Genomic DNA, 26,317 nt, shown 5'->3' with positions numbered 1-26,317 from the left:
GTTGGAATTATTGAGTCTTTGGATAAATTATATTTTTAAAATACCTAGAAATATTCAAAAAATAGCATCTAAATATGTTATAAATATTTTGAACAGGATGTATGTGTGTGCGTGTGCACGCTTCTGACTAAGTCAAACTATATTTTCCATCCCACTAACGAAGAGTAAACATCCGCACCTATGAAAGAACCTGAGTTACTGCAAAGTTGGAACGAATTTGAGATTTGATATTATGATCAAATATTTGAATATAAGCATAATTTTGAATATAAATTTTGGATTACAAACTTTTATTTTGGTAAAAAAATATCATTTTACTATATCAGTTAGTTTATTTAATTTTTTTTCGTACTTGCTTGATCCAACTAGAGTGATTGCTATTTATTGATTGGATTGTCAAGCTCATTGTTCTTACTTTTCTATTTTTAAATTCAAGACTTAAAAGATTAGGATGATATTATATTTTAGAAGTGCGAGTAGAGGCAAGGTCAAAATTGTAATATAGACTAGACCTAGCTTGGTTAGCTTGTTTGTTGAGTTTACTTGGGAACTATATATCAATACGTTAGGGATTTGAAATTTTTCTGGAGCTGTAAAAATAGGAAATTATCTTTTTTATAGCTTTTGGTGATGTGTGTGAATATGTCAAATATTTTATTTTTGAAGTTTAGCTATCTTGACAATTATCATAGCTTGTGCATGAATTAAATTGCTGTCAAATTTGTATCAAATTCATTAGCAGATTGAAAACCTCGCTTACTTATAGGGCCAATCTCTATAAGTGTGAGAAGGTTGCCATATCCTGGACTCATGATTTTGCATCATAGCATGATAACTAAAGTGATATCAGAGTATCCGTCAGATCTTTAAGTTTTAATTTAGGTCTTAGAATATGATGTGGGATGAGTGTACGTAAGCAGGTAGTCAGTAGATACACATTTCCAGGCTACCTATTTTACGATAAGTGGTTAAATATTCTTGCACCCCAGCAAAATTCAGAACTTTTTAATGAGCTTATTCTGATATAAGTTGAAATGGTATCATGACATGTTAAGAAGGTTGCCATGATAACTCCTATGCTAGGGAGGCCTTGAACCAGTAAATTGGTAACACTTGCAAACAAAATGGTGTTAAGAATATTTACTGAGAATGTCTACTCTAAAAAGCAACAGTAGTCGATATGAAAATATACTAGATATTATCCATCCAGATTTATTTTTATATTCGAACTTATTCGGACATGGATAAAAATTGAAGTATCCGACTAACATCCACATCCGTATCTATATCTATCAAAGAAAAATAGATATAGATATGGATAAACAACCACCAATTCGTATCTGAATATTCGATTTTACTTCTAGCTATATTTAATTTTACATAATACTAATCAACTTTTAAAAGAAATATATAACTATATTAATATGCTATTAACATAATTTACTATCTCTTTTGTAATATATGTGATTCTATGGTCATAAAGTTTTAATTATCCAACTTATATCAATATTTTATATTCATATTTTCAGTACTTGATTTATATATGTATCCATTTAAAATGAATATAAATATAAATTTTTCATCCAACTATATCTATAGTTGTATCTGTATTCGTCAAATAAAATAAATATAGATATGGATATACTGATATCTGATCTATATCTAATCTGGTTTCAATCCTAAACATAAGATGTTTTAGTTTACGGAGACTTTGGTTGAAGTGTTGTAGCAGCAACTAGCAATAATAACTAGAGCAGCAGAAGTCATTTGAACAATGATGGTTAGAGTAATAGCAATTCTAATAGCAATTGTAGTAGCAATTTCTACGGTAGCAACAAGCATGATAGAAACAACTACAGTAGTAGGAACAGCGATAATAGGGAACTGGTGTCTAGGCATGATAGCATGATGGTTATCTCAAAGTTTAAGAAAGTAGCCCTACCAGTTCTTAAAGGAACTACTGAGCCCTTGGAGGCTGAGAATTAATTAGATAAGGTGGAAAAGGTGTTTGCAGTCATGAAATGCCTAGAGAAAAATAAGCTGGCACATGCCTCTTATATGTTACGCGAGAAGCATCCAACCGGTTGTGGATGGTGAACCTTAAGCATGCCAATGATTCAGTCTTTCATCTAGGAGGAGTTTTGCAAACTTTTACGAAGTACTTCCTCTAAGTCACAGTTTATATCATTTCGATAGATTTGAGTTTTTTAATTTAAATCTATTTGAAGTAAATAGAAATCAGAGAAAGAGGCAGCGACCAACATATATTTTTAAAAGTCCAGTTGAAAAATAACAATTTGGCAAGATGTAGATAATTTAGGGGCTGTTTGGCATTGCTATATGATTCCCAGCATGTGTTTTCAAAAACTTATGAGAAAAGATAAACATGTGCAATAAAACTTTTTGATTTTTTAAAATTATTTATAAAATCTTTAGAGCTTTTGAAAATAAAGATTTATTATTTTTAAAAATGAGTGAAAATAATGGAACTGCAAAAGTTCCACGCAAATACTATCTTCAACATCAATCATATATGGTATTTGATTAATTTATAGAAAAATAAATTATAAAAACAATAATGATGCCACTACAATTTGTAGTACAATTCATTTGGATAGGTTGCTCCATGCTGAGCATGATTGCTAAAATATTGATGTCTTTTTACTTGTTTGATTCCTGTCTTACACGTGATCAAGCTATTGTCACTTCTCAAAGACATTTTCTTGTTAACCACTAATTGGTAACACCTACTTTTTATCTTACCGGATTAATACCATTGGATCTTTCTCCGTCTCCCATATGATGTGCAGTATCATCGGTCTGTACAACTGCACCAACCTGAAACTATATCACACTCGTTGAGCAAGGCCAGTGTAGAAGCCACGTGGCTCCTTAATAGATGACCATGAAATCAATGCCAGTAGCGCACCTCCCAAGAAAAAGGGTAAAGTAAGTGTGCAGGACGAGCGCAAACAAGTCACGATGTTTAGGCACCGTTAAAACTTACATAATTTAGACTGATAACACCAATCATATTTTTAACAAGATTCACTCTATTTTATATAACCTACATTAAATCAGAATAATTTTTAAAATAATACGATATAAATATTTTTTTTTATGTTTAATATATAATATAATTTTAAGCTAGCTGAACTCAGCTGGCCCATGAATGGTTTGATGGTCTGGAAGAAATCATGAAGATTTACACTCCCACCAAGAAACTACTGGAACGGAGCACGCCTAAAATTGCTCGTCCAGCTTCACGTTGGCTCGATTAGTAAAATCAGCGGTACTCAATTTTGCTTCGCTCATGCTTGTTTAGCCAGATTAAACCTAAAATTTATATAAATAAATAATAAATATTGTATCATTCAAGATACTATAAATACATCATGTAATATGTATCATACATCGTAATTGATTAACACAAAATATATTGTTATACTTATTTATAAGTTTGGAAATGTACAATAAATTGCATTTCAGTTAATAAATGGATCCAGCATATACACGAACCATAAATGGATCAGAAACTCTCAATAAATCCCTTCTACAAGCTGTTCGTGAGCAGCTAGAGTTTGGCTTCACTTGCACTTAATTATGGACCTGGTAAAACAATCTGTTGGGTTTCTAATTATGGGTGATTCAAAGTTCGAGGACCAGCAAATAACCACCTGAAGTTCATGCAAAGACAGCCGCTCGTGAGCACTTTCAGAATATTCGTTGCAGAATCTTTACATGAATGGGACTATCACACCTTGATGGGAAACTCCAGTCCTCTTTCGGCCTTGTTTCCTTGCACAGTTTTAGGCTGAAATCGATGACAGGAGTCAGATTTTATGTTACATTGTGATATTACAGATATGAAACGGCAGGAAACTGTCATATCCCTATCTCATCCTCCAAGAGGATCTCATAGATATCAGTCCTCAGGTGCAATTCTTTGTCACGCATGACTTCCTGGAGATCAGACAGCTCCTTTGCAGTCAAAACAGAGCCTAATTTTTGGAATCCATCAAGCCATAACCTTTTTGACCTGAAATAGCATCAGCGAAGACAGAAAATATGCTTATATCAGAAGTTAAACATTTGGAACTCTAGTACTGTACCCTTACTAAATATAATTCAATAACAGCTTCAGTAAAGCAGCACAGGGCATAAGTTCAGCACCATCACTCGTAACTATCAGAACAAAGGGTTCTGGACAGCAAAGCATAAAAAATTCGATTTCTGGAAGAACAAAAATTATTGCACAATAGAAGAAAATAAAGGTATATCTAAATGTATAGCCCACTCAAGGTAGTGAAGAATGTTAGGCAATCATCTTTATTGATACAAAAAAAGGCCTATGATTCGCTAAAAGAAAAAAAATGTGGCTATATATAGGGATTTCCAATGACATTTAGATCCCTTCTGAAGGACCAAAAAGCACTACTTGGAAGGCCAAAAGTTCTTTTCGATGATTTTGAGTTGTTCAGTAAAAATTTCAAAACTTCTTCCTAGCTCATCCAAAAGCTGAAAAAGATCTATTAGGCACAAGCTCCATTTTGCAACTTTTGAGCAAAAACCTCTACTTTAGATGTAACAAGAAGCTTTTTTTTTTTTTGGACAAAATCTCTCAGGTTTCAATTTCTTAAAAATAAGCATTAGTGATATTTAACATGCAAGACTCGAAGATCCAGCATGGAACAACATATAATGGCTTTTCTCTAAACCACACATTATGCATACCTAGTACCCATGACTGCTGTAACAACAAACTGACACCCTTCAATATGCTCTATAATTCATAAATCCTCATAGTTAGCAATAATGGGTACCATATTCACTAAATTATCCTTTTCCTGTTAGAAGTGAACTGAAAATGCAAAATTCTCATTGTTGCGGTAGAGGGAAACCCTCTGGTGTCAAATTTTCCTTGCACCACAAGGGTAGGGACTAGGTTTCAATGCTAAGCCAGTCAGAAAAATCTTTAAAACAGGGAGCCTAGCAACTGCAGGGAGCATAAGATGACAAACCATCGGGGACAGTAGCACCTAACATATTGCCTGAATTGCCAAATGGTGGCGAGTGGAATTTTTGCAGATAGATATAAGGCACTATAGCCTGTAGCACAGCTGGAATGGATGTAACCACAGCTCAGAAGCTTACATGGGGGCTGAAACGAAGGAAGCCTGTTCAGGTGTGAACGCAATTGAATAATCAAACACATATCTTCTGGTAGGCCTTTATTTGCAAATAGATTATGCATCATAGACCTATGGTTGGGTAGGATTGCTCACACATGATTCCTTTCTTTTCAGAATAAAGTGCTCTTGTATAATTTGAATCATGTTCAAACAAACTTATATCTAGGACATAAAGCAATATAAAAATGTGTCACGCCTAATTTTACAGCCCTCTTCCATTTCCTGAAAGATGTATTGCATGTCCCGCATTGAATGTGATAGATTTCATGCATGTACTAATGGCATTCAGCTCCTAGACTCTGCGTTGAATACGTGATACCATCTGAATCAAATACATGTCAGGGTCAGACACTCGGTTACCTATCAAATTTTTTAACATCAGCTTCTGAAAATTGGTAGATTGTTGGACTTTTCCAAAATGATGAGTTTGACCACATATAATGGTATTTAAAAGTGATTTTTTTTTCTTTTAAGAGATTGATCAAGAATGTGGGTATTAAATAACTTTACAAAAATATCTGTCTTTCCAAATATCCTTAAATTCAAGGATTTAAAAACTGATGGGGCAGCAGCACTCCCACTATCCCAAGTGTCAGGATAGGACAAGTCAAGAAATTAAATGCGGGGCATCCCATTTATCTAATATACATGCATAAATACATGCACGCCTACATTCATATTCCAACAATGAAGTTGACCCCAATATAATGGTGTTAAAAGTGAGTTTTTTTCTACGAGAGACTGATTAAGAATGTGGGATTTAACAAACTTCACAAAATGTTTTTCTTTTCAAAATATCCTTAAGCTCAAGGTTTTAAATATTGGTGGGGCAGTGGGATGTCCCACCATATTGAGTGTCGATACAAGGCACCATCCTAAGTGTTAGGACAGGACAATTCAGGAAATGAACCAGAACGAGAAGGGACATCCACCATCCCAAGTTTCAGCGTGGAGAGCATCCCATCCTGCCATACATACAAACATACGTATATTTTTTCACATACTCTCTTGTATCTTCCTTTTTCTCCTCCTGAGTTGGATGCTTGGGACATGTGTCCAGTTCCAGTTATCATGTCAATTTCCATAAGACACCGTGGGAAAAGAAGTTGTAGGACCATTTCTAATTAATGCAACACAGCAATGCAAGTTGGTAAAATTAAAGATAGAGTTCAAGACACTAATATAGTGTCAAATGTATGGCTTAGCATTCCAGGCACATGTGAAGTGCTTTACGGCTCAATCGACAAAAAGATGCCGCATCTATGTAGAAGCCTCATATGGCTTGTGATGACAGATAGATAAGCCAAAGCCCAACCATTTCATAAATGAGGATGCAATTCCTAAAATCTAGACAACGTTGAACCCACGGTTAGATTTTCTTCCTAAAACCAATCAAGAGCAAGCCCGGCCTATTTGGCTAATGCACTAACCGAGGACCATAAAATGAAGAATGCTAATTTAAATGATTACATGCAAGCATACAAACTATCAAGCATAGGAAATAGAATAAATTACACATATGTAAACTGAAAAACAAGATGCCTTCACTGAAATAATAGTTACAAGTTTAGTAAGCTATTAAAATTTTGACTTATACAAAATTTATGTGCTACTTTTTAAAACCAATATAGGACGCAACATCATTATCAACTATAGAAGTAACAAAAAGATGATAAATATGAGGTCATGCTGGGAAAAAAATGCAAAATAAGATGATGAGAGAGAGCAACAAGTTGTGCAAAATGCTTTAACTTATTTTGTACCGTAAGAGGAAGCACTGTGGAAAATTAAAAAATAAAATATACTCTATCTCAACCATTATATTAGCAATCAAATCAATAAAAATAGCAGAATATTATAACTAAAATCTACTACTAGAACATCAGCAATAAGTTGGAATAGCCACTTAAACATTTGAGCAGATGATACATAGCTAAACAGACCAAGCATCTAGCTTGTTACAATAAAAGCTAATGCTTAAAAAACCAGACAGCGTATTTATTTATGCAATACCTAACTGGTAGAGCTTAAAAAACTAGACATCACAAATTCATTTATGGAGCAACTTGAGCACTTACGCAGATGTTTTTAATGACCTTGTGGAGAGCCATCTTTATTACTTAGCCTTTTTAAAACTTGGCAATTTGAAACTCAACCATCTGACTGACCATGATTGGCTTCTACCGGTGGCTCTTTTCCTTGGTAATGGGTACATGCAAATCTTTAACAACATTTGCTCAACAGGACTGCATCACCAGTCTAGATCACCTACCATATAATGAAATTCTCACTTATTGACATCATCTTTCAGCAGCTTTCCTCACCATCAACACTGCAAATATAAGTTGTCTTGGGCAGATGCTGCACCTATTGTTCATCAATAATAGAGTTGTTTTAACTTTATTCCATCTTACCATGCTTATGGGCGTAACTAATCATCAGCTCTGCACTCTCATCACATGACTTGCTACAATGATGCATCAAATAGTTTGTGAACCCCCTCAACTACCAACATGTACATGAGCATCCATTTTAATATATCGTGTTGGCTCCACGTTAGGATAACCACTTATAATTCATAATTTTATTACACTGATTTTAGCTTTCCTCTTCTCCGACATCAGTCATATGTTGCATAATTGGCTTATCATTTCTATGGCAAACCTATAAAGGATAATTCATCTTGAGCAGGTGTGGCAGTAAATGAATGCATGATAGGCTGCTATAATGTTCCAAATATTGTAGAACAAATACTAATATATGTTGTCCATGTGCTGTTATCCATGCTAATAAGCTGATTATTGATGGTCAAGGTGTCCTTTGCAGACTAGTTCGATGATTTCTGGTAAACTAATTGTTTTTCAATTGCTAATTTTTACACCTATATATATTACATTGATTTTAGATACCAAGTTACATGATTTATGTGATAAAAGTGCATGTTACTGACTTCAGCTTGCCTTGAAAACCAAGACTATGGAAGTTGACTTGATAATCCCACTAATTTCTTGCAAGAAACATAGCACTAAGACATGCACACATGAGAGGGGGGAAAGAAACATCCAAAATCAGACAGGGGAAGCAAAAAAAAAAGGTATGACCATACTGAGGGCATTCCAGATGTGTCGATGAATACGGCTCGGTTTCCTTTGTTGGTAAAATCCTCATTACAGTACCACAGTCAGTATTCGCCAATACCTCATTATTCCGAACCTTGCTAGCACAGTTTGTATTATGTTGTGAGAACTCGTGCTTCAGTATTCAAACATCTCTGAAAACCTTAATGAAAAGGCCTCCTAAATCTATGGGGCAAGCTATATAAATTAATGTACATCTATATAAATTAATGTACATCCATTGATCCAACAAGAGTTGAAATTCATGAAAGTTATATAGACAATAAAAGAAATTCAATATATCTATTTTCTTTTGAATGTTCCATGCTTTATAGAAACTAATAATTTCTCCAACCCACCAGCCTGCAACAGACGCAGGGGGATGAGGGGGACACACTTCTCACAATTATATGAGACAAAGGAATATATCTTATCCAACATCAAAAAGGATTTCGATATTATGGTGCAAAACATCAATATAACTAAGAAACCTATCAAGGCATGCACTGCATTAGATTATGTTTCAGTTAATAGGCTCATACCATGGGCAGGCATGAATGGCTCTAAAGAAAATCCGTCTTGCTGCAGAAGGATTATGTGCAATATCTGCCTCATATGAAAGGTAGCAGCGCCATAATAATACTGATTTCTGCAATTTATCATTCGCCAATGCTCTCTCAAATAGTCCATGAATCCTATGCTGAGAACCAGCTTTGCCCAATTCAAATGAGAATGCAAAGAGCCACAAAATTACAGATGGGTTCCTAGGAAAGCAGCACAGAGAAGGTTCTCAATATTGCAAAATAAAGCATCTGTAAAAGTGCTATTATGGAATAAAAACAAAAAAAGTGCTACAGTTTTGGGAGCAAGGAAAAATAATCACTAAAAAAAAGCAAACATATTGTGCATTTTGGCCACCAAGGAAGCTATGTAAGATCCACCAACGCACAATTTTACCTAGACACTGCTTTGTTCCAATTTTGTAGTGCTGACACTTTTGGACAATCAAACCAACAGAACACCAAAAGATACTTCTTGGCCACCACGAAAATTAGTTGTATTTATGTTTGATCCAGAGCACAAAAAGTGGGTGTTATAGTGCAAGAATTGTCACATATTCTCAATCATTTTAAGTATGGAAAGCCATATTGGACACACTGTGTACTGAACCGGTAACCAACATAGGGGCTTACCAAGTACTGATACACTAAATCAACCCCTATACCGAGCATACGGACATTGTAACAAGATAGTACTAGCTCAAGGTCTGATACTGAGATTGCAGATCTTGTTTTAAGTGCCAAACAGTTGGAAGTATTTCAACTTTCGAGTGCTTATAGAAAATATGTCAAGTGTCACAATTCTCCCAAATTTCTTCAAAAAACTGTGTAGGAAACAAGGATTTTCACTACCGAGTGCCAATGGCTTTTCTTAATGGAGTACAAATGTGCATAGACATGATTATCTTAAAGAAGCAATGATTTGTCTCATTCACATAACAAGGTCTGCAAAACCAGTACAAAGTAGTGTATTGCTAGGAATCATGTTGGTATGATAACAATACCACATTGTACTGACACAAGGTATGCTAGTAAGGTGTCGGTTCCTCAAATCTAGGGACAGAAGGTGAGACGGAAGGAGGGAGGTAGGGCATACGAGCATGGTGGCATACATGCTGGATTAGCTAGGGGGGAAATTGATATTGAGGGAGATCAAACGAAGAAGAGAGAGAGAGAGAGAGAGAGAGAGAGAGAGATCAAGGCTAGAGGAGGTGATGGCCAAGCAACCAGATGACTGGTGGGCAGCATGCTCATGGATCACTCACCAAAGAGAGAAGCGAGGAGAGAAGGAACAAGAGAGGCAGAATAAGGATCAAGATGGTTTTTAGATCAAGAGAGAGTGAGGCAGGGTCAAGGTTATATGGGCACGAACTAGGCAGAAGCGGTCAGAACTGCCACAAATTCAACAGAACTAGGCGTTGCTCAATTCAGACCAATTCTGACTACTTCCAGCTGCACCCCACACCGGAAGGCGAAACCAATACTGTCCCACACAGGTTCAGTATGATATGCCACAAACCACATATCTTGCACATAATGCTATGGTACAAAATGCAATACACTCCCTTATCCACCCACCACTTGCTTAACTAGACAATATCCCCATGTTGATATGGATCACTCCGGCATTGGGTACAAGGTCTAGATGATCCACTACAGTCAAGAACATAAGCTTTCATAATATATGCAATTATGTGAATAATGCATAAGCATACATGTGTAGAAATAGAGTATACATTGGCTGCTTTTGAGAGGATTTGAGGAGAATTTTAGTATATTTTAACCATACAATAATGATAGACACTAAAAGCAGATTGTTCCATGGACAAAAACAATAGACTTTTTGGCTTTATTGTTCATATATTTTGTCCATCTTCATTCCGCCCAAACCACCTCCAACTTAAACCAACATCCAAACTAGACCACTAGCAGCCTCGTCTTTCTCATCCACCCAGCCACCTTGAATCACCTCTAATTCTCCAACTGTATCCCTTCTCCTCCTCACACCACCTCCCACCTCTTTCCTTGATCCCCGCCCCTCCACCCCCCTCCCCGCAACCAAAAACAAAAAAAAAAAAAAAAGCTCTGCCCATTTCTTTATTCCAAACATCAGCCCTCCAATATCCACCCCAACCCATCTTTCCACTGCTACCGCAATTCAGCATTAACTTTACCTGGTAGCCTCCATAAATTCCCAGGATTCTTTGGTGTTTGCTCTTACTTCAAGGGACCTAAGAAATGGATCAACATTTTGCGCTCTTAGCATTTATAACAAGTTTAACTACTTGTAATAGTCATCTTACATTTCAATGTAGATCCTAAGTATCCTCAGATGTTCTCATTCTAGACTATTTTTACTTTTACTATTTGCCCACCTTAAAATCCTCAAAATCTTAACCTTTCACCCTTGCATTTCATCAGCCTTGTTAAAATCAAAATATTACCAACAATTTAATGGGTTGAGACATAAAGCAGCTAGTATGATTTTCAACATCATTAAAAGTGTAGTTTTACAAAATCTGTTTCAGTATCAATTTCTTTTCTTTTATAGATAGGTAGGACCTAGCTTTTGTTCTCATGAAGTTTGCTTACTACCAAGCTTTTTCAAGGAACTACTAAATTAAAAAAAAAAAATGAACGAGAACAAAACAAAGAGCCAGCAAGCGCAGATACATCAGAGCAAGATGGGAGGGGGCAAACAAGATGGAGGGAGGGGGAGAGAGTAAAAATCTAACATCAACACCAATGGCTGCCACAACAGACAATAGATATCCATAAAGGAAACCCCTATAGTACCATGAAACAGAAATCTACCTACATGTCAAAGAAAGCAAACATAATTGTATATACATATATAGACAGACAGCCAGACAGAGATACATGCATTACATGAATTCTGTGAGATCACTAATTGACTGTAAATATGTGAATGAGATGGAATAACCGATTGATGCTACAAGAAATAAATGGTAAGATAAATGAGGCCTATGATCTAATACCTGTTAATGTCAGTGCCCTGAAAAATCTAATATTGCTAAATAAAGATGCATTTAAGAAGTCTTCAGCAGATAGTTTAAGAAAATTCTGTGAACAGGCTGCAACAATACCAATATATCTTTGAAATAGCAGCATAAGCTCAATGTCCATGCATAGTCAATTTATCGTAGTTGCCATCAACTTATCAGACATAAAATGCTAGCAAGAAAAGAGTTTTATGGTCCAGGAAAATACAAAAGAGAGGATATTATAATTCAATCATAGATGATAAAACATATTTGTTCCATAAGAACATCCTCAGTACCATCAAGTTGCTCAAAGTGCATGTTAATTTAAATCTTACAAAGGGAAAAATAAGTAATCTGGACATTTTGACAGAAAAAAGATGTAATTACCTCTGACCACATTCATCAAACACAATACGAACTTTGTTTGGCACAGTATAAAGATAGCTTGCTTCTATCATGGCAATATAAGGTTTTGGGTTTAAGGATATATTTGAAACCCTTGGGCTATAGCCTCCCACACTCTTGAGAACCTCAATTGCTTAAGATGTCTCTGGAGCACACCAATGTGATGGACCCACAAGGATTCAAGTTGCAAGCTCCGGCTTCTTCTTTCTGCAAACATCCACCTTCAGTTAACAGCAAAGCAGGAACAGTGTAATACCACGAGAGAAGGAACAAAGAACTAGAGCAGTCAATTATATATGATATTATGATGGATGATTAACATGCCCAATGGCATAAAAAAGTGCAACATTATCAGCAAATGTATGTAGTATTTGCATGCATATCTATAGAAATGCAGCATAAGAAATATTTCATAGAGAATTCTCTAAATTGTTGTTTACTCTCCATGGTCTCTGGCTTTGCAAATGAATGAAGTTGCAAAACTGAAGGGACTTCCAAAAGACTGCAGTTAAACAATTGAGGCAACTTTGGAAGAAAAGTTTGAGCTCAGAACGTTCATAGAAAGATGATTGGAACTACTTGATATACAGAAAAGTTCAAAGTAAGAGAAAGAAGAGGCAGTGCAGGGACTCAGAAAGCAGAACTATGGCAGAATTGTTATTAATCCTGCAGCAAAACCAAAATAATAGAAAAGAGTAGGGCACCAAACAAAAAAAAAAGGGTATCTTTTATTAAAATAGTTATTTTATTATAGTTCTCCTCACATTAGTAGTACTATTTCCATGTTACCGCAGAAAACAAGTTACCTGACTTTCTGCATTAATGTAATAATAGATCATTGCAACTAAATTGAGGTATTATGATTCACCTATTTCTAGAAATGACCTTCCAGCTAGGGTGCCATATCTGCTGTAAAATCTTAGTTCTGCACACCAACTATTAAACATTTCTAGTCCACCTTCTAAGTAACTTTTATCACTACTGCTATTAACTTAAAATCAATATTATATTAAAAAATAAATAGGCCAATGTTTAGGTTTTTTTAAGATCTTGAATCACAAAAATTTGTATGTAAAAACTATTGAACAAATTTCTATCATCACATGATATTATTTTATAGATATGCTCTTTTGCACTTTCATATTTGAAATTTTTTTTGAAAGCCATGCTTTCTCCTTCCCAATCCAATTTGGCTTACATAATCACCCTGGTCTTTAAACTGAAGATAAAAGGGAACATGCTGCCTCATGGCAAAATAGGTAAACAAGAACCATAACTTAGATAAGTCAAAGAAGAAGTGGATCAAATCAAGGTTAGCCAAACCATCCAAACCAGGCAGTTTGGGCCATAGAGAATCGGACCGGTCAAGAATCAAGACAGTTCAAGTGGTTGAAAGTTTGAAACCGTGCGATCCCTTAAATAAACCTCAAGCCCCCTCCTCGCTCCCACCCCCACCCCTTCAAAGCCTTCAAGCCTTTGAATGATCTCACTCCCTCTCCCTTGGCCCCCACCCCCTAGCTCTACCGTGTTTGAATGACTCCATGGTACCCGACAGAGGCTCCACTGGTGATGCCTCTCTTCTCTCTCCACCAAAGACTAGGCAGTACCCTACGTAGGGTGAGGCTCCACTAGTGATGCCTCTATTCACTCTCCACCAAAGACTAGGCAGTACCCTACACCTCTGCCCCCCACACAACTCCCCCCCCCCCCCACCCCCAATGGTTCTACCATAATCAGAGCTTCGAAGCTCCAAGAATGCCTCTCTCTATTTCTCCCTCCTCTCTCTCCATCCCTCTTTCTCCCTCTTCTCTCCCACCCTTGGTTCTCCTAGGGTTAGGGTTTTCTCTCCCCCTCCCTCTCCCTATTTTAGTATGCCCCAGCACAGCAAGGTACAGGCTTATACCATACCAAACTAGTCGCAGGCCGAAAGAAGCCTAGATATCAGTCCGACAAACATTGGATCAGATGCAGAAGAGATTTTCTAAAAACTTGATAGAGATTTCGATAGCAAATTCGAAGAAGCTTATTAAGAAAAGATGGACTCTTATTGGGTTAAAGAATAGAAAGGTTTGGTAAAAACTTAAACAACTCAATGAAATAGGGAGTCTCAAGCTATGATTATTCACTAAAAAGAAAAGAACATAAAGGAATCTGCTGATTTTTAAATGACATCTTGAAAATTTTGTTAGTATATTGATGATTACAACCTTTAGAACTTGTTCATTTAGCTATAGTTGAAACCAATCTAATGTCGGATAACCAGTTTCAGTTTGATTTCAGATGATTATAATCAAAGTAACCTGAAATTCCCCATCTTCTCTTTCGGCCTATTCCAATTTCTACAACAAATAATCTAGCTATTATTATCGGAAAGTAAGTTACTGTAGGAAATGCTACAATACTTTTATCCAAAATAAACTACAGGAATTTGAAAGAGGATGAATCCTGTTGTGCTATCCCCTTTTTAATCAACCTATTAGATAATGCATAACTTTTGGAACAAACATATACCTTCTTTGACAATGTTCTAAACTATGTTATAACAGCCTAAAATGACTCACTGTTTTTGATGTAAAAAAAAAAAAAAAAGGGTATTGCTTGAAAAGTATGTACTTTCATTTTATGGCACCTGTTTTTGTAAGAATTGCCCACATTAACACCCTACTGGCGGCATTTACTAAAAAAACCCTTAACCCTAATTTGGAGGTTAGAGAATATAAAATGTTGATTGTGGTCCGAAGTCTCTTGGCTCGGATGGCCTAGGGTCTCCGCCTTTTGTAAGGTATTATCCATTTGGGAGCTACTTAGCATACACTCCCCTGCACAGTTTTGTCCCTTGGGCTAGAGCCCAAAAGGCGCCTCAAGAGGAAGAGAAGGGCCCAATCATATTAGTCAGAGTTACTCGACTCACAACCGATGTGAGACTAAACCCCTCACAAGGGTAGCCCCTCAGTCAAAAGAACTCTATTTATTGGGGGTCCCACGATGGGCACCACTACTGGTTATGGTCCAAGGTCTCTTGGCTCGGATGGCCTAGAGTCTCCACCAGGATTCCAAAACCGGTATCAAGCCCCGTACCGGTTTCGATGCGTACGATACGATACCACGTACCGTACCTTATGTTGGTGCGCTATGGCGTACCAGTTCGGTACCAATACGCCAACCATTTTTTTTATTTTCTGTTGAATTTGATTTAAAAAAATTATTATTTTTTAAATTACTTTATATCCAAATTAATGTTTATTTAATCATATAACAATTCTACTATCCAAAAAAAAAAAAAGAAAGAAATCTAAAAGACAAACAATGCAATAAATAAATCTAAAGTGCAAATTACAAAGAACAATATGCTAATCTCAGGATCTTTGCTGATCTAATATCTCGTCGAATGTCTATGTCGCTCGTAGATATCCGGATCATCCGCATACTTCGAAGGAACATCAATTCATCCCTCTAACCAAGTAGCACTGTAATCCTGAATATTCATTTCATAAAGTATCCTCTCTGGATTGTAAGACATATCAGATCTCTCGCTCATCTGACTCTTAGAAGTATCCTCGGGATGATGGTATGGCTATGAAGAGCCTATCCAAATATGTCAGTAGTAAAATCTGATCTATAAAGTGCTCCGAGCTGCATAGGATAGTAGCCACTGGAAGCCGATGTCTCGGATACACTATATCCATATGGATCATAAGCTGTCTGTGGGTGAGGATCTATGGTACGAGGATGATCCAAATACATCCATTGATCCTACTCCACGTGCAAGGTCATCTGCAGCTGTATCATGTGCTGGACGACCTCTGGAAGGCCGTCACCTATATGAGATCGTCTCCTCACGAGGTCTATCAGGTCGTCCATCATGGTCTCTATATTGCATGGCATAAGTAAACTGAGACTCACCGATGAATCGAGTACCACCCTGCGACTGTATCTCATGAATAGTGATCTCATATCCTCCAATCTCTCCCTGATCATTAGATCTGTTAGGAGTAATTTAGAATGGACCGATGATGTATGAATATTCAAACCCATTATAACCCATCAGGTTCATATCAGCGCCTCTTAAGCGGCCTAATTGTTGTGTTTTGCCCGACCTCTGATCGGCAAATATCTGTCCCGACCCCTGATCGAGGCTATTCTGTCCGATTTCTCGTCGACATGTTCTTAATCCGAATTCTGAACGAAAAAGATTTGGTCCGATCCTTGGTCGAAAAACTATCAGTCCCAACTCCTAATCGGCACGCCACTCTCTGATCTCTCCTCATAAGCAGATTGATCAAGCTCAGATTCAAAAGACAGGCGCCAACTAGCCATAACTGTAATACTATCCGCCTATAGCTGTCAATACTACCGGACTATGGCTGTCAATACTATCTGGGTATAACCGCCTGATCCTGAGAATCTTTCAGCATAACCGCTTGATCCTGAGAATCACAACCAAATAACCGCACCAAATTCAGCCAGTCTATCTACCAAAAACGGTTATACAGCCGTCTCCTTTATAAGTACTCAAACTCCGAGAACCCAGATAAGTAACCCATCTCAGAGAGCTTAAACTCTGCTTCTCTGTTTGCGTGTTCTAACTTGAGCATCGGAGGATCCTTATCGGAGCATAATCCTCCGACTCGGACTTTTTTGCAAGTTGCTCCAACGTTATGCTTTCCAGGTTTCCGACATCAACCAGAAACGAGCCACAACAAGATCCATGACTGCTACTATCACTCTCACTGCCGCTGGTCTCTAAATCTGAGTCAGCTGACTCCTGCACTCTCGAAGGTGCTGCAACTACCGTTTCTTTTTTTACCTTTTCGGTCTCCCTCAGTGCCCCTCTATGACCGACCTTGTCTCAGTATTTCTCACTCAAACATCTGACTGGATGACTCGGACATAGAGTCACATGATGAATGACTCTTCTATGATCCCTCAGATTGTGGCTGATCAACTGAAACTCTGTGGAATATTTTTATCTACCCATTGCCTTGGATCCATCCTAATCTCTCTAACTACCACATTAGCTGGTCGTGGAGAGGATCCCGACTCATCAAGTTTCGATTCTTGTTGCTGGCCTACAAGCCATCCAATCATCAGATCCTCATCATTAATGGCATAATCATCTATCGTCGGATCCATATATTTTAGCTGTACTTCATTCCGGATACTTTTTAGCCTCAATCTCAAATTATAGTGCATATAAACAAGATCGTTGAGACGCTTCTGTGTCAGAAGGTTTCTCTGTTTGCTATAGATAAGGACGAAAGTTAACCAATTGCACTCACACCCACAGAGGAGACTGTTTGGAAAAGAATGTGGATAGCCATACTTTTTAAATTTGATACGGACTGTCCAAAATGGATCCACCATTCAGTTGTCAGAAAATTAAACAAAATTATATATCAGATTTTATGATATTAGTAGGCATGTAATATCAATAAAATCTTCACTGTTGATATGTAATTTATCTGGATTCATTTTTTTTTGCTTACGACAGCCGATGAGACTCTAAAACTGTCTGTCTCCTCTCTAAATTGTTTCGTCTGTGAAAAATATATTCATTTCAGTAACAAATATATTATTAAGTTAAATGATCGCACCTTAATTGACCTAACATATCTCTTGCAGACAGATGCAATTTCGAGATCGGAGATGGTCTTATATATAACATTACGGAGAGCAGTGAGAAGCTCATTATCCATATCTATCCCAGATATGCTGTACTGAAACTTCGGATTGAAATAGTAAGCTGAAAATAAATACCACAAATGATTAACTTATACTAATACAAGAAAAAAAAAATTCAGATGATTCTTGAATTCATACTTACCGACTGATGCAAATCCCTATCCATCTGATAGTCCCAACAGCACTCAATGATGTTGATATATTTCTGGATATGTTTGGGATCTATCTCACTGATCTGTTGCTTTACCCTCTCCATCATATGATACAGAAAGCCCATCAGGGATATCTCTCGCTGTCCACGATACGAAGCACCTCATATAATGGCTTGATAACCTTCACTATCTTACCAGCCCATTGTCAAAATGATCGACTGGTCACCAAGTTCTCTATATAACTTTCCTCAGTGCCAGCCCTCGCATATCTGCTCTCCTACCACTCAGCACTAACAAACATCTGATGCAAGACTGCTTTCTTCTACAGAAGGCTATCAAGTGCTATATAATTTGTAACAAACCATGTGACACCCAATCTCAAGATCTCCCTTGCAGTATATTTTTACATCAATGACAGCACCCATATATGATTATAGATAAATTTAGTAATAGACTGGACTGTATCTACTACCTGCTGCGCTCTACAAAGCTTCTCAATATCCATCAACATGAAGTCAATATAATGTGCAGTACATGGTGTCCAGCAAATATGCGATCGCTGCTCTATCAGCAACTCGCCAGCGGTCTTATATTGTGGCCTATTATCTGTGATGACCTACACGATATTCTACTCTTTAACTGAATCAATCACCTCCTTCATCAGTCCAAGGATGTATGCGCGTCATGCATCCTATCTGAAGCATCAATTGATTTGTGAAAAAATATTTTTCCATCATAATATGTCAAAAAATTTATGATACTCCGTCTAGTAGGACCGGTCCAACCATCATACATCACCATCAATCCATATATGGGCCATTTACTCTTGTAAGAAGAGATCCATCTCTCCAACTCTTTCTTTATTACTGTCAAAATTCTCTAGATGCTGGAGGATCTACATCGGAGCCGACAGCCTGTATGACTGAAATGGCAGACCGATAGTAAGTATTGCCCGCTGTATTTACTGAAATGTAGCTAAAATGAAATCATGATCCAATAGCTTGCCGCATATCCTTCTTATCCTTTTTCAGCAGTGTCAACCCTCTGCTGTTTTGAATCTTTACTAGAAAAAGATGTGAATCCAAATCAAATCATGAATGATGACTCCTACTGAATATCTCTGTCGGACCTCCTACTGTAAAAGCCCCCAACATCGATGAAATACCCCTCCTGCCTCTACTGACTGGCTTTCTGACAGAGGTGGTCCTTCTAAACTCAGACTCTCCTCTACCGGTTGCAGAGTCAAACTCCGATTTATAAATAGCGGTTTAAATCGCTCTCTATATCTGACCATCTCCTTCAGCCTGTACTGATCATCCAAACTTGTCTGAATGCAGTCTCAATCTCTGCCTCCTCGTCATATAAACAGAGGCCTCCTCTAACTCACTGGAATGATAGAAAGGTGGCTCTCCAGCTCGACGGTTCATCTCTGCCCTCTCCTTCGCTGCTTTCTGATCAACGAAGTACTTCTTCATAAGCTGTCGAATCTCGTGTGGGTATTTCCAACATATGACCACATCCCGATAACCATCAATCAAATGCTGCTTCAACCTAGTCACCCCTCCTCTCTTGAACTCTATACCGCACCATTTGCATCTCCAATGGTGCCGAGCTGAGAGCATCTCACCATGCTCCCAGCTAATATCACACTCTGAATTCTTCTTCTTACTCATTTCTACAAGTTCAACAAAATACGACAGTTCAATAATTTTTTGATTTTATTTTTTTTCGATTTAATTTTTTAATAATTATTTTAAAATATATATATTTAAAAAATAATTAATAAAAATTAATGATTTTAGTGTCATCATGTAGATCGTCTAATGATCTACAATATATAATAAAATCATACCAAAATCATAAATTTTGATATAATTTTTTCTTATTTTTTTACTTTTTAGCGGTTATTAACCAAAGAAAGATGAAAAATAAAATATTTAGTGACAGAACGAAAGATTACCTTACTTTCGGTCAAAATTTGTTGCCTTGTCAAAGGAGTTGTGAAATTTTTTTAAATTTTTTTCATTGTTTTGGGCTTCGTTCGCACCCATCGTCAAAGTCTGAGAAGCTAAGAGTTTACTCTCAGGCTTCTCGACTCTCAGGTTGAGGCTACCAAATTATTGGTAGCCCAACCCCACAAAGGAGACAAAAACCACCCCCTAATTCCTCCCCCCCCCCACATGCTGATGTCGGCCCCCCCACCCCCTACTTCCCCCCCTCCCACATACTGATGTCAGTACGGCTCGATTCACATGCGAACCGAGCCGAACCAAGTGAAACCACTCGATTTTGAGCAGTTCGACAACGAACCATATCGAATCAAACCGATTCGATGCGGTTTGCTTGATTTATCGAAAAAGGGGGGTGAACCGCATCGATTCCCCTCCGATTCGGTCCGGTACATCCTGTACCAGTCCGAACCCCTAGTCTCCACCCTTCATGAGGTATTATCCATTTTGGGAACTGCTTCACATATATTCTCGGTACGCTCCCCCTGCTCGATTTTGTCCTTTGGGCTAAAGCCCAAAAGGTGCCTCAAGAGAGGGAGTAGAACCCAACCATATAAACCAGAGTTACTCTTGACTCACAACTGATACGGGACTAAACCCCCCGCAACATAAAGGTTGTTGATGCTTGACAGCAATACTAATTGTACTGTTAATGTCAGACACCCAAAAAAGTATATTCACATCCAGTCAAAAATTTGAGGCTTCAAGACCTTGAAAATACAACTCCCTTTATCTAGCAACACTTTAAGAAAAGTGAGACATGCAAATACGATTATATGATTGCAGTTCCTGCACTTTTGATTTCAAAGTACATTTCAACCAAACTTTCAGCCAAAACACTTTCAGCATTTCCTTTTGTTTAGGATAGCTTCAGCCTTTGAGACCAAAACAAGCCAAGATCAAATTAAATGGCATTTCAAATTTGAAAAAATAAAAATAATCAAAAATATGACAAGCATGTTAAGTTTTAAAACAAGTAAAACAAATTAGTCTATGCTGTCTTTTCTTTTGTGCAATTATTTAACAAAATGCAACCAATAATTACAAAGCATGGAACAGATATGGATAACCCAAATATCACAAGCATGTTAAGCTTTAAAACAAGTAAAACAAATTTTTCCTATGCTGTCCTTCTTTTGTGCACAGTGCAAACATTTAACAAAATGCAAGCGATAATTACAAAGCATGGAACAGATATGGATACCCCATAAAAACCAAAAGTAAGATGATTACTTTAGAGAACTAGAAGAGGGACAAATTTTGTAAATTAAAGAACAAACGGAAAGGACCTGGAAGTGCCATTGCAAAGGCTTGCTCTATAACTTCAATACCAGCAGACCAACCAGTAGTCAAGGCCTCAAATAAAGAAGCTGAACAAATGTAAGCAACAGAATGTTCCTTTATATCACCACGAGCCCATGCAGATAGCAAGCTTTTAATCTGTTCTTTGAACCCCTGGCGTGCCCTTAAGAGTTGCAGGCCTGATGTTTGACACTTAAAAGGCGTGTATTTCATGTTACCACCTAAGCAGGATAAAATGTGAACAGCACGTTGCAAGGATAACTCAGAATTGCTGCATGAAGTAGATGCTGCAACTTCCATTTCAGCATACCAAAAGTATAAAAGTGGAACATTTTCCCGAAGGTCCTGCTCCAAAGGTTCCAAGAACAAAACATATATAAATCTCAATTGACATGACAGAAATGTACATAAAGGACATTACATAAATATATATATATATATATATATATATAACAAGCATACACTTCCAGCTAAGCGAACAGCATTAGTGTTAAGACAAGATCGAAAGCAGCCAACCATACTTGAAAAGATATTTAAAAAAATCAAGTAAAAAAAGATATATAAGGATGCCACCTGAAGAAACTAGAAGAAACATTGATCATCTACCAGAATGAGAGAGATATATAGTGCACAATATCCCAATAATAAATCCTAAAGGAAAAATCAAGCAGATACAACAGAAACAACAAAATACCAGAGTAGATCAAGAGGATTATCGGGGAGCAGCATTCAAAGCAAAAGGAAAAAGAAAAGGACAAATAATTACAACATCGTGCACTTTAAAGGTAAGCAGCAATGATAGTTACTTCCAGGAATATACCAAAGATTTGACAACTCGAAGAATACTAGTGCACAGAAATTGCTCTTAATCAGCCAGGTCAACAAGATAAGGACTCAATAACATCCAACCAGTAGCAATGACAGACAAAATCAATAAATGAAAACAAAGAAGAGCACTCTTAACAAAATAACACTACACATATGAGCACAGTATTTGACAGATTCACTATCCATTAAGTTGGATTTTAAAATGTGCCCCATTAAAACAAAAGAAAACAAAAACAGGCATTTCTAAGAAACTACTAATGTTGCAAATTATTTTGAGGCCATTAGTCACAAAAAATTAAGTAGAACTTCAAGATCAGATTCATCACTAATGTTGCATGGATTCACAATTCTATTTCAAAATTTCTGAATGAAGCAGAGGCATGTCAAAGATGCGCCATGTTGCAAGCATGAACCATGTTTTTAGGATATTAGACCAAATAATGCAACACTGACAGAGTATTAAGAATCATTCTTAATTGATCCAACATGAAACCTCCCTGCAGTTGATAGAATATTAACCATGTTCTTAGGGTATTAGACCAAACAATACGACACTTACAGAATATTAAGAGTCATTCTAAATTGATCCAGCATGAAACCTCCCTCCCATTGACACTAGTACTATCTGAAGCTTAGTCAAACAAATCCATTCACAAGATAAACATTGAAAGATTCAAAGCCTACGAAAGCCAATTCCCTTAACAAATAGGAGGTGAGCTTCCTTAAAGAGTGACTATGTCTATTATCTATGCCAAGTTGCTACAAATCCTTCATGTGATGTTAATTCATGTTAGTATTTTACCAAATGACTCCAGGATGATCATGATTCTCAAGAAAATGAAACTATAGAACATGGATCATCAAACCGAGCAGTTCAGCCCATGCCGAACACAGACACCAGCCCTGTATGGTTCAGCTACTTGGGTCGGTTCAGCCACTTTATTAATTCCAATTCGATGGTTCAGCAAACCCACAACTCCCACCTCACCCCTCCCCCCCCAACCCCCTCCTCCCCCCCCCCACAAATCACGAATCCCGCATTCGAGAGCTGCTCACCGATAAGCTACCAGGCCACTGCTCTCCCCTCCTAGACTTGGCCAGTGAGTCCCTTTCTCAGCGCCCCCACACCCCGGCTAGGGTATAGCCCTCAGCCCCACACCTCTACGACTCCATGGTCATGCTCTCTCTCTTAGAGATAAAAACGCGAAGGTCAAGGACCAGCCCCATCATCATCATTGCGGCCTCTCTCCCTCATCATCCGTCCTGAATTCGGCCTCTCCAGCCACTATAAGACAAGACAATGGCCTCATCCAAATTTGGCCCTCTCCAACTTTGGTGAGTCCCCTTTCTTTCTCCCTCACCCTCCCCCTCCTCTCACCCCCTCTATCTCGCCCTCCCTCTCCTTCTTCCTCTCCAGCCCTCTCCCCCACATCCCCATGGTTCCAGTACACCACAATTCGATGTGGTACGAAGCGGTACCATAACATACAAGTCACCAACTGGCACGCCTGTCAGTACCGATTCTACCAACTTTATTATAGAATGTTTCACCCAATAATGCACTTATTTTCAATAAAATCAAATGATGAGCATATCTGCTGGTAATAAGTCTCACACTGGTCATGTAGAAACTAGATATCGCTTTTCTCTTAAAAAACTGATCTCATACAAAACTAAAAAAGAGATCTTTTTTTTGAGAAGTCAATTTTCTAAAAAAAAAAGACATGACAGTGCCCAAGAAATAATGTTCCATTACTATTTGAAATAAGATATCGCAGCATATAATAAAGATTTAAAAATAGAAATATCTAAGTATATAGTTTGTTAATAGTAAAATAGCATTAATTGAAATATTTAGGTACGTAGTTTGTTAATAGTGAAACAGAATTAATTAATACACAAATTTTGGACATCCATAGCCATTTAACTAGCATAGGGCAAAGGTTTCAACCAAGGTTTGCTGAACCGGTACTGCCGGCCGTTTCGGCCGACCGACGGTACGGTACGGTTCGGTATGGTTTCTTACCGTACTGAACCGACGATCCGAACCGGAAGAAAAAAGAGAGAAATCGAGAGAAATGGAGAGAGAGAAAGAAGAAAAAAAAAGAGGGAGGGGAAGGAGCCGGCAGGGCTGCCGGACGGCCTCTGACTGGCCGCCGTGGCCGTCGGAGGGCGCCGTCCACGCGCGCGGCGCCGCAGGCATGAAACAGGGACATCGCCCCTGTTTCGCAAATTTTTTTAAAAACATGGTTTTAAGTGAAGTCGGCAAACGATTTGCCGGCTTCACGATTTTTGTTTTTTTTTTTTAAATTTTTAAGTCGGCAACCCAGAAGTCGGGTTGCCGACTTCATAAGTTTAAAACAAAAAAAAAAGAAAAAATCGAAGCAGACGTCGTCTGTTTCAAAAAAGAAAGGGCGGAGCCGCGGAGGGGCTCCGCCCCTCGACCGCCCTCAGGCCGTCGGCGTCGGCTCGCCGGCCACCAGGAGCCTCGCAACAGAGGCACCGTCTGTCCGATTGGTTCTCCGCCCCCCCTCCGAGCGCTCTCTCTCTTTTTTGCTCTCTTGAAAGCCCTATCGGGCGATAGGGGACTTGGAAGCCCTCCAACGGCCGCAGCCGGCCACCGCCGGCCTCTAACGGCTCCCACCTCCCTCCCTTCCCTCCCCTCTCTCTCTCTCTCTCTCACTTTCCGTTCTTTATTCTTCGGTACCGCCGGTGTACCGATTTTACCGGCCGAATCATGTCGATTCCCCGCCAGTCCGGTACAAGATGGGGTGTACCGGCCGGTTCGGCACGGTATGGCAAACCTTGGTTTCAACTTTCAAGTGCCGGCATGTGCCAATCCATGCCAACAAAAGGTGCAACATCTATGACTTTTGTTCCTAAATATTTATTAATGACACAAGATATCTTAAGTCTATTTTTGATTTCACCGTACCCTGACATGTGCGACAACATGACATGGGAGAACAAGGCACATGCCAAATCAGCACATCCACCAGGACCAATGATTGAGACCTTGGATGGGACAAACTTAAGGTATAGGTCACACATAAGTAAAGTTTTAAATCCCGTGGGATGGGGTTATCCCAGTTTCTCTATGGAACAGGACACGCCGCCGTCCCACTCCATCCCGATATCTGGGAGAGAAGATGTCCCAAAACGTCCCAATCAGAATGCTGGGACACTAGCGGGATGGTCCGATCCCAACACATGGGATGGTATCCCATCCCGACATCCTGCAGGACGTCCCGCTGAGACCTGAATCCTTACACATAAGCATAACTCAAGATGTTATCTTGAAAGGAAATATATGCGTAAACTAATCATAATGAAGGCAAGGATAGTAAGCTTGATGTGTGATGATAATAAAGCATATACTCAGAAATGAGGTGGTTATAGAAAACTTAGGATAATGGTAAAGAACATTCTTTTATCTTTCAAACATACCAGAATGTGCTTGTAAATAAGATATGACCCACTTAGAAGAGTTGGATTTGAGTCGAGAAACAATAGATGAGCCTAGGTAAGGAAAAGTAACTTGGATAAGAACATTGAGATTTGAGAACAATGATGAAGAAAACTTGAGGGCATGAACCTTGAGTAGGAAAAGCAGGTTTGGTTAAAGTTCATTTGTTATGTTGTTTAAAAAAAGAGAAGAAAAATCAAAAAAAAAAAAAAAATTCTAGTAGAGCATACATCTTCTCTCAAAAGGTTTGCCATACCGATCGGTACCATACCGGATGTACTATACTGAACCAATACATGATGGTACCATACCATACTGTGTACCAACACTATGATAGGATGGACCCCAAGATGGCAAACCTTACTCTAAAGCATGTATAAGGATCTTTGATTTGTTTAGTATTAGCAATTTGCAGATATACCTTTGTGATGTTAGTTTTGCACAATAAATTACTGGAAACTAAACAATATGCATGTTATATAGTGATTAGGATATGCATCTATGATGGCTTTTGATGCTAGATTTTTCCATGAATTAGTTAAAACTACTTTCTTTTTCTCAAAATAACATCTAAAGACTAGTATAATTAAGTTAATGTTT

General features: G+C 38.0%; 1 protein-coding gene across 1 annotated transcript in view; it reads right to left on the bottom strand.

The window, feature by feature from the left end:
- Window positions 1-3,683: 3,683 nt before the first annotated feature.
- The window catches only part of LOC105041911 (uncharacterized), a 37,149-nt gene continuing 14,515 nt past the window's right edge, over window positions 3,684-26,317 (bottom strand). The window contains 5 exon segments of the mRNA XM_010918978.4: window positions 3,684-4,039; window positions 8,851-9,072; window positions 12,261-12,354; window positions 12,357-12,485; window positions 21,411-21,768. Of these exon segments, the coding sequence (XP_010917280.2) occupies window positions 3,886-4,039; window positions 8,851-9,072; window positions 12,261-12,354; window positions 12,357-12,485; window positions 21,411-21,768 (957 nt within the window). The 3' untranslated portion in view covers window positions 3,684-3,885.

This window comes from Elaeis guineensis, chromosome 3, assembly GCF_000442705.2.
Source record: "Elaeis guineensis isolate ETL-2024a chromosome 3, EG11, whole genome shotgun sequence".
Classification (NCBI taxonomy): domain Eukaryota; kingdom Viridiplantae; phylum Streptophyta; class Magnoliopsida; order Arecales; family Arecaceae; genus Elaeis; species Elaeis guineensis.
This window is presented reverse-complemented; position numbering and strand designations above follow the sequence as displayed.